Source organism: Natator depressus, chromosome 9 (genome assembly GCF_965152275.1).
Source record: "Natator depressus isolate rNatDep1 chromosome 9, rNatDep2.hap1, whole genome shotgun sequence".
In the NCBI taxonomy this organism is placed as follows: Eukaryota; Metazoa; Chordata; order Testudines; family Cheloniidae; genus Natator; species Natator depressus.
This window is the reverse complement of record NC_134242.1, coordinates 55263907-55276694: the sequence shown is the minus strand read 5'-3', so window position 1 is coordinate 55276694 and position 12788 is coordinate 55263907. Positions and strand designations below refer to the sequence as shown.

General features: G+C 51.4%; 1 protein-coding gene across 1 annotated transcript in view; it reads left to right on the top strand.

Moving 5' to 3' along the window:
* Positions 1 to 12788, top strand: part of CROCC2 (ciliary rootlet coiled-coil, rootletin family member 2) — a 219227-nt gene that overhangs the window by 32491 nt on the left and 173948 nt on the right. The window contains 1 exon segment of the mRNA XM_074964244.1: positions 339 to 484. Within this exon segment, the coding sequence (XP_074820345.1) occupies positions 339 to 484 (146 nt within the window).

Below are 12788 nucleotides of genomic sequence, written 5' to 3'. Positions count from 1 at the left end.
CCCCCCAGGTGAGATCAGAGCCCCACTGAGGTAGGTTATGCACATCTAGTTCCTGCTTCAAAGAGTGTACAATCTAAATAGACAGAGGAAGGATTATTATCCCCATTTTACAGAAGGGACACTGAGGCACAGAGAGATTAAATAACTCACCCAAGGGCACACATGCATTCTGTGGCAGAGCTGGACATTGATCCCAGATCTTCTGATTCCCAGTTCAGTGGTTTAACCACAAGGTCATTCTTCCTGCCGCGAAGGCTGATGCCACAGCTAGCTCTCCACGTGGCCTGCTTGGTTGGGACCTTCTCACACCGCTAATCCACCTTTCTTGTTCCTTCCAGCTCTGTGGGAAACAACGTCTCCACTCAATATGCAAGAAGAAAACCGTATGCTGCAGAAGGAGCTCTCACGCCTTGAGGACCTGCTGGCACACACCCGGGCAGAGAAGGATGAGCTGGCGAGCAAGCACCATGCCATCAGTGAGAGGGTGAGTGCTGGGTTTAAATCCATCTGAATCCCTTTGGTGTGGAACAGTCTCTGCCAGGCTGGCCAGCTGGTTTCTGGGGTGGATGCCCCATCTTTACATGGCATTTCATGAGTGCTGATGGGCAGCCACTGAGAAACAAATAGGAGGGAGGTATGGAATTCATCGTGGGTACGCATAACATTGGGACAGATCATGAGCTGGCGTGAATCAGAAGCCGGGGAGATACGCTGATGAACAACAGCCAAAGGTCTTACATTTAAACTACCCATTGGCCACACCTCCTGTAGAGCCTCTGGCTGGATGCTTTCTCCCCAGTTCTTTCAGTGCGCAATGATCAGTCAGTTTATGTCCATGGATGTCGGCACTCGGCTCTCAGTATTGGATTGGCACAGTAACTCTAGCTACAGCTGGCACAGGGGAGGAAAAACTCGGGACAAAAATCTCTGCACTTGGCCTGATTTCCTGAGACTAGTTTTTCTAGCTCTGCAAGGAAATGTATCATCTCCCTTATCCTGGTAGAAAGGTATTCTGTAACCCTGAGAGTCATAGAGGCAGTCACTCCTCTCTGTGGAAGCAGCAAGTATAGGTACTGGAGAAGATGGGAAAAACTCTTGAATAGATCAGGGAGTGATTTTTAGGGCTTTTGGTGGCTACTACTGTTCTGGAAGTGCAATCAGAATAAGATAATGAGCAGGAGTGGCCTTTTATCCAAGACCTCAGCACTGACATTCACAGAATGGTAGAACTTTAGGCCAGAAGGGGCCATTGTGGTCAGCTAGTCCTAGCTCCTGCATAGCACAGGCCAGAGAACTTCACCCAGTAACTCTCTGTCTCAAGTTGCTCTCCAACTAGTAGCATCTTGGGTCCTCAAAAAATGGGGTTACACGCTTGCTGTCTAAGAGCTCCCAGTGGCCTTTGGGGTTTGTTAAACCACTTAATTCACTCTGGCAATTGGTTCTCCTAACTCCCACAACCTGGCATTTCCTAAGCAGGGCCTGGACTTTGAGAACATTGGAGCTAGAGCAAGGAAACGCACCCTCTGTGAGCTCTCCTTTACAAGAGACCCTTTATGCAATTACTCCACCGTCAGAGTTGTCTCCTTCCCACTGTTAATTGCAGGGGCTGGGCCCCTGCTGGGCAGAATGCTCTCCAAGACCAGCCAGGGAGGAGAGAGAGGCATTCCCATGATGTTCCTGGGACCTGCTCTCCGTGCTCTGTCTCTCTTTGCTGCAGCTGAGTGGAGTGGGCATTTCAGCAGGAGGCAGACACAGAAAAGGGTCCTGTAGTGGGTTCATCACAGATTCCATAGCTCTGGTTCCCACGCTCCACAGGGGACCCATGTTGCCCCAAAGCCCCAGGTCACTAATATGTGAGTGATGCACTGTCATGTAAGCATGGCCCATTGATGTCTCCTCAGGCGTGCCGAAGTGGGAGAGACAATAGCCCAGTTTTCACAAGCTGTTGCCACGCTCTGGTGCCCGAAGGTCCAGTGCAGAGCTCTTCTGCCCCTCCGCAGGAGGAGGCGCTCTGTGCTATGCTCCCTGCTCTCAGCGTGCTGTGACAATCTTCGCTAGACAAAGGTTCCCACCAAGAAGAACAGAAATAATTGTAACTCCAAATAATTCCTATTACCTTCCTCCACAAACCTGGCATGTTAAATATGGAGCCACTGGCCTGGCCTGGAGCTGTTCCCTCTGAACAGCTACTCAGACAGACCCATGACTGTCCCCATTGTGCTGGGCTCTGCTGGTGGCTGGCTGTGGAGCTGGAGCTGGTGGGGATGGTGCCAAGGGAGAGAAGGTGTCAGGAAGGGAGGTGCTGGAGACCTTTTTTCTATTCGCTTTTTGGGTCACAGCTCCTTGGCTGTTGCTGCAGAGCTACTGGTCTCACATGCAGGTTACCTTACACTGGGACATGGCCAGCACGCTCCGATTGGGATCTTCAGAGGAGCCTATGGGAGCAAAGCATCCAACCCCACTGTTCTAGCCTCTGTCTATCTGCCTCCTTGGAGCCTTCATGGTCCAGCTGTCCTGCAAGGGGCGGAGTCTTTGCTACAGGAACTCAGTGTTTTTGAATGGACAGGCAATCACCAACAGCTCAGGGAAAGCCCATCCCGCCCAAGGGACAAGCTTATATTTGAGGCTCTGGACAAGGAGCCAGCAGACTTGGGTTCAATTCCCAGCTCTGCCATGGACTCCCTTTCTGACCTTTGGCAAATCACATCATCTCTCTGGGCCTCAGCTCCCCACCAGTACAATGGGAATGAGACTCCTTCTGTTCTGTCTTGTCTATTGAGACTGTCAGATGTGCAGGGCAGAGACTCTCTCCCGATGTGTACGCACAGTGGGGATGGATCTCAGCTGGACTGATAATACACATACTCAATAGTAATTCAGCAGTACTGTCGTGGTTATAGGGCTAGCTGCACCTCTGCCCCCTTTCTGCTCTCTCTGAGGGCATTGCCTTAGGTGTTCAGCTTCTTGTCCTTACCTGTCCCGGGTGTGATCTCGTGATTCTCCCACTCTGAGACCAGGAACCAGCTGTACCACCTTGTTAGTGGGACCATCTGCTTATCCTGCTGCAGGGCCGACTGGGACTTAGACGCTTGCGTTTACCACAGTCTTCTCACAGCAAAGTGTGTGATTTAACAGCGGGAGCAAAGCATTGAATAGCAACCAGCCTACATACATGTTTAGTTTCATCTAGCCTTGTGCTTCACTCCAAGTGCGATTGGCTTCCCTCTTCAATCACAGGACCAGAACAGAACCAACTCACCTTCTCTTAGCAGAGCCCAGATCCATCTGGTTGTCAGTCTGTCTCCTCTGAAGGACACGCTCTTTAAGAAAGCCCCCCTCCCCCCTTCCCTACGCCTGTCTGGGCTCAATTACAGTGTTGCTTAATAGTTCTTTGTTTTGTACTTAGAGTGGATGATAATTCCCTAAACTGAAAACAGGACACTGGTAGTAGATTTCGACCCTTCTGCCCCCCTCCTCTCTGTGCTTCTCTCTGACCCACTCTGCTCCTATTTCTCTCCTCCCCTGCCCTCTCCTCACCTCTCTGCATTGAGAGAATATGAGCTACCTGGTGTCACTGCTCGTCCAAGCCCCACCATGTGGGCAGTCCTTAATTTGTGCTGGAGCTTGCCAGGGCTAAGCCCCAGCACCTCTAGGCTTTGCAGTTCATAACTCTGGCACCTCTGGGTTCCTAGCCAGCAGCTGCTGCTCTCCAGCTGCCCAGCTCTGAAAAGGCAGTGCCGCTTCCAGCAGCAATGCAGAAGTAAGGGTGTCAATACCATGCCCCCCCCCTTACTTCTGCATTGCCGTATTGCCACCCTTACTTCTGCACTGCTGCTGGCAGCAGTGCTGCCACCACAAGTCATCAGTTGCAAGAGCAGATAGGACAAATGCCCAGTTTCCCCACAAAAATCATGATATCTAGGCCAGAGGTTAAACAGGACATATGATCACCCTATTCTTCTTCGAGTGCTTGCTCGCATCGATTCCAATTAGGTGTGTGTGCACCGCATGCACAATCTGAGAATTTTTAACCTAGCAACACCTGGTGGGTCGACTGTGGAGCCCCCTGGCGTGGTGTCTTTATGGCGCTGGATATATACCCCAGCTGACCCAGCACCCCCTCAATTCCTTCTTATCACCTGTGATGGTTGTTGGAATTGTGGAGCAATAGCTGTCTTCCACTCTCCCTAGCTTTTTGCTTCCTGTGGTTAGATAGTTGTTATAATTGTATAGTTGCAGTTGTTGAAGAGATAGTGATAGGTTTAGACTTAATTTAGTGGGTTGGAAGGGGTGCTTCCCCTCCTCCCTGCCCGCTGCTTGGGCTCATGCCCAAGGCTCTGGGTTTCAAACCTTGCTCAGCCTGCTCAAAGCCTATGCCAAAGGGAGACCCCCACGACTCCTGTTTGAAGTGCCTCAGGGAGTCTCACCAGGCTGACAAGTGTAGGATCTGTAAGGCGTTCAGACCTCGGACCAAAAAGGAGCAGGACTTTAGACTCAAGCAGCTCCTTATGGAGGTGGCCCTTAGCCCGAGCCCTCCATCGACGCACCAAGTTCCTGCACCGGGCGCTTCGGTGCGCAGTGCCCCGGCGGCAGCATCAGGTACTGCACTGCAGTTGGAGTCTGATAGAGGCCTGCGGCACCAGACCTCTCCAGCACCACAGCCAGTACAAGTGACCCGGCGCCATTCTCTATCTCCGGGCCAGAAGAGACAGCGCAAGCCGGAGATGACTATCCCACCTCAACAGTCACCAGCATCTGCTATACCAGCCTTGGAGTCATGCCCAGCACCAGAGCGACCAAGGGTACAAGCACCAATATCTGCACTGTTGACTCCGGCACCCAGAGAGGAGCCATTGAGTCAGGTGCGCACAGGCTCCCCAACCCAGACCGTGGTTGAGCCCCGGCTTCTGTCAACACTGGAGAAGTTCGCAGTGGCGCGAAACCTCATCGCCCTCACAGAGCCGGCATCATTGCAGACTGCAGCACCGCCTCCGGTTCGTACGGTACCTTCTAGGTGCAAGCCAACCCTAATACTTCTGCCATCTCCGCGCATGCAAACTAGGCACTGCTCCCGGTCCCAGATCCGGTCCCGATCATAGAATCATAGAATCATAGAATCTCAGGGTTGGAAGGGACCTCAGGAGGTCATCTACTCCAACTCCCTGCTCAAAGCAGGACCGATCCCTGACTAAATCATCCCAGCCAGGGCTTTGTCAAGCCTGACCTTAAAAACTTCTAAGGAAGGAGATTCCACCACCTCCCTAGGTAACGCATTCCAGTGTTTCACCACCCTCCTAGTGAAAAAGTTTTTCCTAATATCCAACCTAAACCTCCCCCACTGCAACTTGAGACCATTACTCCTTGTCCTGTCATCTTCTACCACTGAGAATAGTCTAGAACCATCCTCTTTGGAACCACCTCTCAGGCAGTTGAAAGCAGCTATCAAATCCCCCCTCATTCTTCTCTTCTGCAGACTAAACAATCCCAGTTCCCTCAGCCTCTCCTCATAAGTCATGTGTTCCAGACCCCTAATCATCTTTGTTGCCCTTCGCTGGACTCTCTCCAATTTATCCACATCCTTCTTGTAGTGTGGGGCCCAAAACTGGACACAGTACTCCAGATGAGGCCTCACCAATGTCGAATAGAGGGGAACGATCACGTCCCTCGATCTGCTCGCTATGCCCCTACTTATACATCCCAAAATGCCATTGGCCTTCTTGGCAACAAGGGCACACTGCTGACTCATATCCAGCTTCTCGTCCACTGTAACCCCTAGGTCCTTTTCCGCAGAACTGCTGCCTAGCCATTCGGTCCCTAGTCTGTAGCTGTGCTTTGGGTTCTTCCGTCCTAAGTGCAGGACCCTGCATTTATCCTTATGGAACCTCATCAGGTTTCTTTTGGCCCAATCCTCCAATTTGTCTAGGTCCCTCTGTATCCTATCTCTGCCCTCCAACGTATCTACCACTCCTCCCAGTTTAGTATCATCCGCAAATTTGCTAAGAGTGCAATCCACACCATCCTCCAGATCATTTATGAAGATATTGAACAAAACCGGCCCCAGGACCTACCCCTGGGGCACTCCACTTGACACCGGCTGCCAACTAGACATGGAGCCATTGATCACTACCCGTTGAGCCCGACAATCTAGCCAGCTTTCTATCCACCTTATAGTACATTCATCCAGCCCATACTACTTTAACTTGCTGACAAGAATACTGTGGGAGACAGTGTCAAAAGCTTTGCTAAAGTCAAGAAACAACACATCCACTGCTTTCCCTTCATCCACAGAATCAGTAATCTCATCATAGAAGGCGATTAGATTAGTCAGGCATGACCTTCCCTTGGTGAATCCATGCTGACTGTTCCTGATCACTTTACTCTCATGTAAGTGCTTCAGGACTGATTCCTTGAGGACCTGCTCCATGATTTTTCCGGGGACTGAGGCGAGGCTGACCGGCCTGTAGTTCCCAGGATCCTCCTTCTTCCCTTTTTTAAAGATGGGCACTACATTAGCCTTTTTCCAGTCATCCGGGACCTCCCCCGATCGCCATGAGTTTTGAAAGATAATGGCCAATGGCTCTGCAATCACATCCGCCAACTCCTTTAGCACTCTCGGATGCAACGCATCCGGCCCCATGGACTTGTGCTCGTCCAGCTTTTCTAAATAGTCCCGAACCACTTCTTTCTCCACAGAGGGCTGGTCACCTCCTCCCCATGCTGTGCTGCCCAGTGCAGTAGTCTGGAAGCTGACCTTGTTCGTGAAGACAGAGGCAAAAAAAGCATTGAGTACGTTAGCTTTTTCCACATCCTCTGTCACGAGCTTGCCTCCCTCATTCAGTAAGGGGCCCACACTTTCCTTGGCTTTCTTCTTGTTGCCAACATACCTGAGATGAGTATGAGATGAGATGCGATGTCCTGAGGTTGGGGGTTCCACGACCACCACTCCCAAGAGAAGGAGGCGGGTGGTGGTGGTCGGGGACTCTCTCCTCCGGGGGACTGAGTCATCTATCTGCTGCCCTGACCAGGAAAACCGAGAAGTCTGCTGCTTGCCAGGGGCTAAGATTCGCGATGTGACGGAGAGACTGCCGAGACTCATCAAGCCCTCGGATCGCTACCCCTTCCTGCGTCTCCACGTGGGCACCAATGATACTGCCAAGAATGACCTTGAGCGGATCACTGCGGACTACGTGGCTCTGGGAAGAAGGATAAAGGAGCTTGAGGCGCAAGTGGTCTTCTCGTCCATCCTCCCCGTGGAAGGAAAAGGCCAGGGCAGGGACCGTCGAATCGTGGAAGTCAACGAATGGCTACGCAGGTGGTGTCGGAGAGAAGGCTTTGGATTCTTTGACCATGGGATGGTGTTCCATGAAGGAGGAGTGCTGGGCAGAGACGGGCTCCATCTTACGAAGAGAGGGAAGAGCATCTTTGCCAGCAGGCTGGCTAACCTAGTGAGGAGGGCTTTAAACTAGGTTCACCGGGGGAAGGAGACCAAAGCCCTGAGGTAAGTGGGAAAATGGGATACTGGGAGGAAGGACAGGCAGGAACGTCTGTGAGGGGAGGGCTCCTGCCTCATACTGAGAATGAGGGGCGATCAGCAGGTTCTCTCAAGTGCTTATATACGAATGCACAAAGCCTTGGAAACAAGCAGGGAGAACTGGAGGTCCTGGTGATGTCAGGGAATTATGACGTGATTGGAATAACAGAGACTTGGTGGGATAACTCACATGACTGGAGTACTGTCATGGATGGTTATAAACTGTTCAGGAAGGACAGGCAGGGCAGAAAAGGTGGGGGAGTAGCACTGTATGTAAGGGAGCAGTATGACTGCTCAGAGCTCCGGTACGAAACTGCAGAAAAACCTGAGTGTCTCTGGATTAAGTTTAGAAGTGTGAGCAACAAGAGTGATGTAGTGGTGGGAGTCTGCTATAGACCACCGGATCAGGGGGATGAGGTGGATGAGGCTTTCTTCCGGCAACTCGCAGAAGCTACTAGATCACACGCCCTGGTTCTCATGGGTGACTTTAATTTTCCTGATATTTGCTGGGAGAGCAATACAGCGGTGCATAGAGAATCCAGGAAGTTTTTGGAAAGCGTAGGGGACAATTTCCTGGTGCAAGTGCTAGACGAGCCAACTAGGGGGGGAGCTTTTCTTGACCTCCTGCTCACAAACAGGGAAAAATTAGTGGGGGAAGCAAAAGTGGATGGGAATCGGGGAGGCAGTGACCATGAGATGGTCGAGTTCAGGATCCTGACACAGGGAAGAAAGGTAAGCAGCAGGATACGGACCCTGGACTTCAGGAAAGCAGACTTTGACTCCCTCAGGGAGCAGTTGGGTAAGATCCCCTGGGGGACTAACATGAAGGGGAAAGGAGTCCAGGAGAGCTGGCTGTATTTCAAGGAATCCCTGTTGAGGTTACAGGGACAAACCATCCCGATGAGTCAAAAGAATAGTAAATATGGCAGGCGACCAGCTTGGCTTAATGGTGAAATCCTAGCGGATCTTAAACATAAAAAAGAAGCTTACAAGAAGTGGAAGGTTGGACATATGACCAGGGAAGAGTATAAAAATATTGCTCGGGCATGTAGGAATGAAATCAGGAGGGCCAAATCGCACCTGGAGCTGCAGCTAGCAAGAGATGTCAAGAGTAACAAGAAGGGTTTCTTCAGGTATGTTGGCAACAAGAAGAAAGCCAAGGAAAGTGTGGGCCCCTTACTGAATGAGGGAGGCAACCTAGTGACAGAGGATGTGGAAAAAGCTAACGTACTCAATGCTTTTTTTGCCTCTGTCTTCACTAACAAGGACAGCTCCCAGACTGCTGCGCTGGGCATCGCAACATGAGGAGTAGATGGCCAGCCCTCTGTGGAGAAAGAGGTGGTTAGGGACTATTTAGAAAAGCTGGACGTGCACAAGTCCATGGGGCCGGACGAGTTGCATCCGAGAGTGCTAAAGGAATTGGCGGATGTGATTGCAGAGCCATTGGCCATTATCTTTGAAAACTCGTGGCGAACGGGGGAAGTCCCAGATGACTGGAAAAAGGCTAATCTAGTGCCAATCTTTAAAAAAGGGAAGAAGGAGGATCCTGGGAACTACAGGCCGGTCAGCCTCGCCTCAGTCCCCGGAAAAATCATGGAGCAGGTCCTCAAGGAATCAGTCCTGAAGCACTTACATGAGAGTAAAGTGATCAGGAACAGTCAGCATGGATTCACCAAGGGAAGGTCATGCCTGACTAATCTAATCGCCTTCTATGATGAGATTACTGATTCTGTGGATGAAGGGAAAGCAGTGGATGTATTGTTTCTTGACTTTAGCAAAGCTTTTGACACTGTCTCCCACAGTATTCTTGTCAGCAAGTTAAAGTAGTATGGGCTGGATGAATGTACTATAAGGTGGATAGAAAGCTGGCTAGATTGTCGGGCTCAACGGGTAGTGATCAATGGCTCCATGTCTAGTTGGCAGCCGGTGTCAAGTGGAGTGCCCCAGGGGTAGGTCCTGGGGCCGGTTTTGTTCAATATCTTCATAAATGATCTGGAGGATGGTGTGGATTGCACTCTTAGCAAATTTGCGGATGATACTAAACTGGGAGGAGTGGTAGATACGTTGGAGGGCAGAGATAGGATACAGAGGGACCTAGACAAATTGGAGGATTGGGCCAAAAGAAACCTGATGAGGTTCCATAAGGATAAATGCAGGGTCCTGCACTTAGGACGGAAGAACCCAAAGCACAGCTACAGACTAGGGACCGAATGGCTAGGCAGCAGTTCTGCGGAAAAGGACCTAGGGGTTACAGTGGACGAGAAGCTGGATATGAGTCAGCAGTGTGCCCTTGTTGCCAAGAAGGCCAATGGCATTTTGGGATGTATAAGTAGGGGCATAGCGAGCAGATCGAGGGACGTGATCGTTCCCCTCTATTCGACATTGGTGAGGCCTCATCTGGAGTACTGTGTCCAGTTTTGGGCCCCACACTACAAGAAGGATGTGGATAAATTGGAGAGAGTCCAGCGAAGGGCAACAAAGATGATTAGGGGTCTGGAACACATGACTTATGAGGAGAGGCTGAGGGAACTGGGATTGTTTAGTCTGCAGAAGAGAAGAATGAGGGGGGATTTGATAGCTGCTTTCAACTGCCTGAGAGGTGGTTCCAAAGAGGATGGTTCTAGACTATTCTCAGTGGTAGAAGAGGACAGGACAAGGAGTAATGGTCTCAAGTTGCAGTGGGGGAGGTTTAGGTTGGATATTAGGAAAAACTTTTTCACTAGGAGGGTGGTGAAACACTGGAATGCGTTACCTAGGGAGGTGGTAGAATCTCCTTCCTTAGAAGTTTTTAAGGTCAGGCTTGACAAAGCCCTGGCTGGGATGACTTAATTGGGGATTGGTCCTGCTTTGAGCAGGGAGTTGGACTAGATGACCTCCTGAGGTCCCTTCCAACCCTGATATTCTATGATTCTATGATTCTATATTCTATGATTCTATGAAGAAACCCTTCTTGTTACTCTTAACATCTCTTGCTAGCTGCAACTCCAGGTGGGATTTGGCCTTCCTGATTACACTCCTGCATCCCCGAGCAATATTTTTATACTCATCCCTGGTCATTTGTCCAATCTTCCACTTCTTGTAAGCTTCTTTTCTGTATTTCAGATCAGCAAGGATTTCACTGTTAAGCCAAGCTGGTCGCCTGCCATATTTACTATTCTTTCTACACATCGGGATGGTTTGTTCCTGTAACCTCAATAAGGGTTCTTTAAAATACAGCGAGCTCTCCTGGACTCCTTTCCCCCTCATGTTATTCTCCCAGGGGATCTTGCCCATCAGTTCCCTGAGGGAGTCAAAGTCTGCTTTTCTGAAGTCCAGGGTCTGTATTCTGCTGCTCTCCTTTCTTCCTTGTGTTAGGATCCTGAACTCGACCATTTCATGGTCACTGCCTCCCAGGTTCCCATCCACTTTTCCCATCCTGACGCCGCTCGCAGTCCCGATGCCGCTCTCTCTTGTGCCGCCAGTCGTACTTGCACCATCAGTCATACTCACTGTTCAGGCTCCTGACATCACTCCCGGCACCGATCTCTTTCCTGGAGCTGATCCCAACACCGCTCCTGTAGGCTGTTGTCGTCGCGGTCCAGATCTGGATCCCGGTACTGGCCCAGTCATCAGCACCGATCTCAATCCCAGTACTGCTCCCCATCGCTGCAGCAGCACCGCTCTCCAGCGACCCGGTACCGATCCGCAACACACCCCGTAGAGTTGATGCAGGCACGCTCCGCACTGCCTTGGCCCTCGTGCTCTGCCTCACAGTTGTCACAATCTGAGGGCAGCTTGTGCTCAGCCTACCCCGCTCCAAGCCACGGCGAGGGTGATGTGGGTCACTGGCAGGAAGAAGGCCAAGACCCTAATCAGGAGCCTTCACAATGGTCCTTCTGGACCCTGTGGGCGTACCACCGAGCCCAAGGGGTTCTGTCAATGGCCTCCCACTCAGCCCACTCAGAACCTCAGGTACCAGAGGCCACCATAAGTTGTCCTCCTCCGGAGAGTATGGAAGCAACTGCTCCTACCCCAGTGCAGGCCCCAGACCCCAGCGTAGCAGATCCTGGGCAACAAGATCCTTCACAGCAGGTTCTGCCACAGGATTCCCTGGCCCCTGTGGCATCCTCCTTGTCCTCTCCGGACGAGACAGTGGCAGGGACAGCAATCTTGGGTTCTTTCCCGATAGACCTTCATGCCCACCAAGACCTTCTACGTAGGGTGGCACGTAATATGTACCTCCAAGCTGAGGAGGTAGTGGAATTGGAGGACCCAGTGGTGGACATCCTTTCAGCGGAGGCCCTGTCCTGAGTAGCTTTGCCCATTGTCTGCACCATCCAGACCAATGCCAAGACAATCTGGCAAACCCCTGCCTCCACCCCACCGATGGCCAGAGGAGTGGAGAGGAAATACTTTGTCCCCTCCAAAGAGTATGAGTACCTTTATACTCACCCTCAGCCGTGTTCACTAGTGGTGGCCTCGGTGAATGAAAGGGAGCGGCATTGTCAACAGGCTTCGGCGCCCAAATCGAAAAGGGAGACGCCAGGCATCTCGATTTGTTTGGGCTCAAGATTTTCTCCTCAGGGGGGCTACAGCTCAGGGTCACGAACCAACAGGTGCTCCTGAGCCGTTATGACTATAATTCGTGGAGCTCCATGTTGAAATTTAAGGAGTTTATTCCTCAGGGGTCCCGGGATGAGTTTGGGGCCATAGTGGAAGAAGCAAAAAGGTGGCTAGGACCTCCTTGCAGGCCTCCTTAAATGTGGCAGACTCTGCGGCTAGGACCCTTGCATCGGGCATAGCCATGTGACGCATCTCATGGCTACAGGTATCTGGCCTGCTGCCAGAGCTACAACAGACCCTGAAGGACCTTCCATTTGATGGGCAGGGCCTGTTTTCGGACAAAACAGACTCTAGACTACAGAGTTTGAAAGATTACAGGGCTATCATGCACTCTCTGAGAATGCACACCCCAGTTACCCAGCACAGGCCCTTTAAGCCGCAGCCTCAATGGTCCTACCGCCGTCCTCAACTGAGGCAGGACTAGAAGGTGCGTGTGAGGTGGTAGGAAGAGATCTACCAGCCACAAACCCAGTCAGAATCAGGGTCCTCCCAAACCACCGGTGGGGCCTAAGCAAAACTTTTGAAGGTGCACCTGAGGACGGCATGCCAGTCACCATCCAGGATCCTTCCCCTCCATTTCAAAATCGTCTCTCCCATTTCCACCGTGCGTGGTCCCATATAACTTCACACCATTGGGTTCTTTGCACGGTTGAAA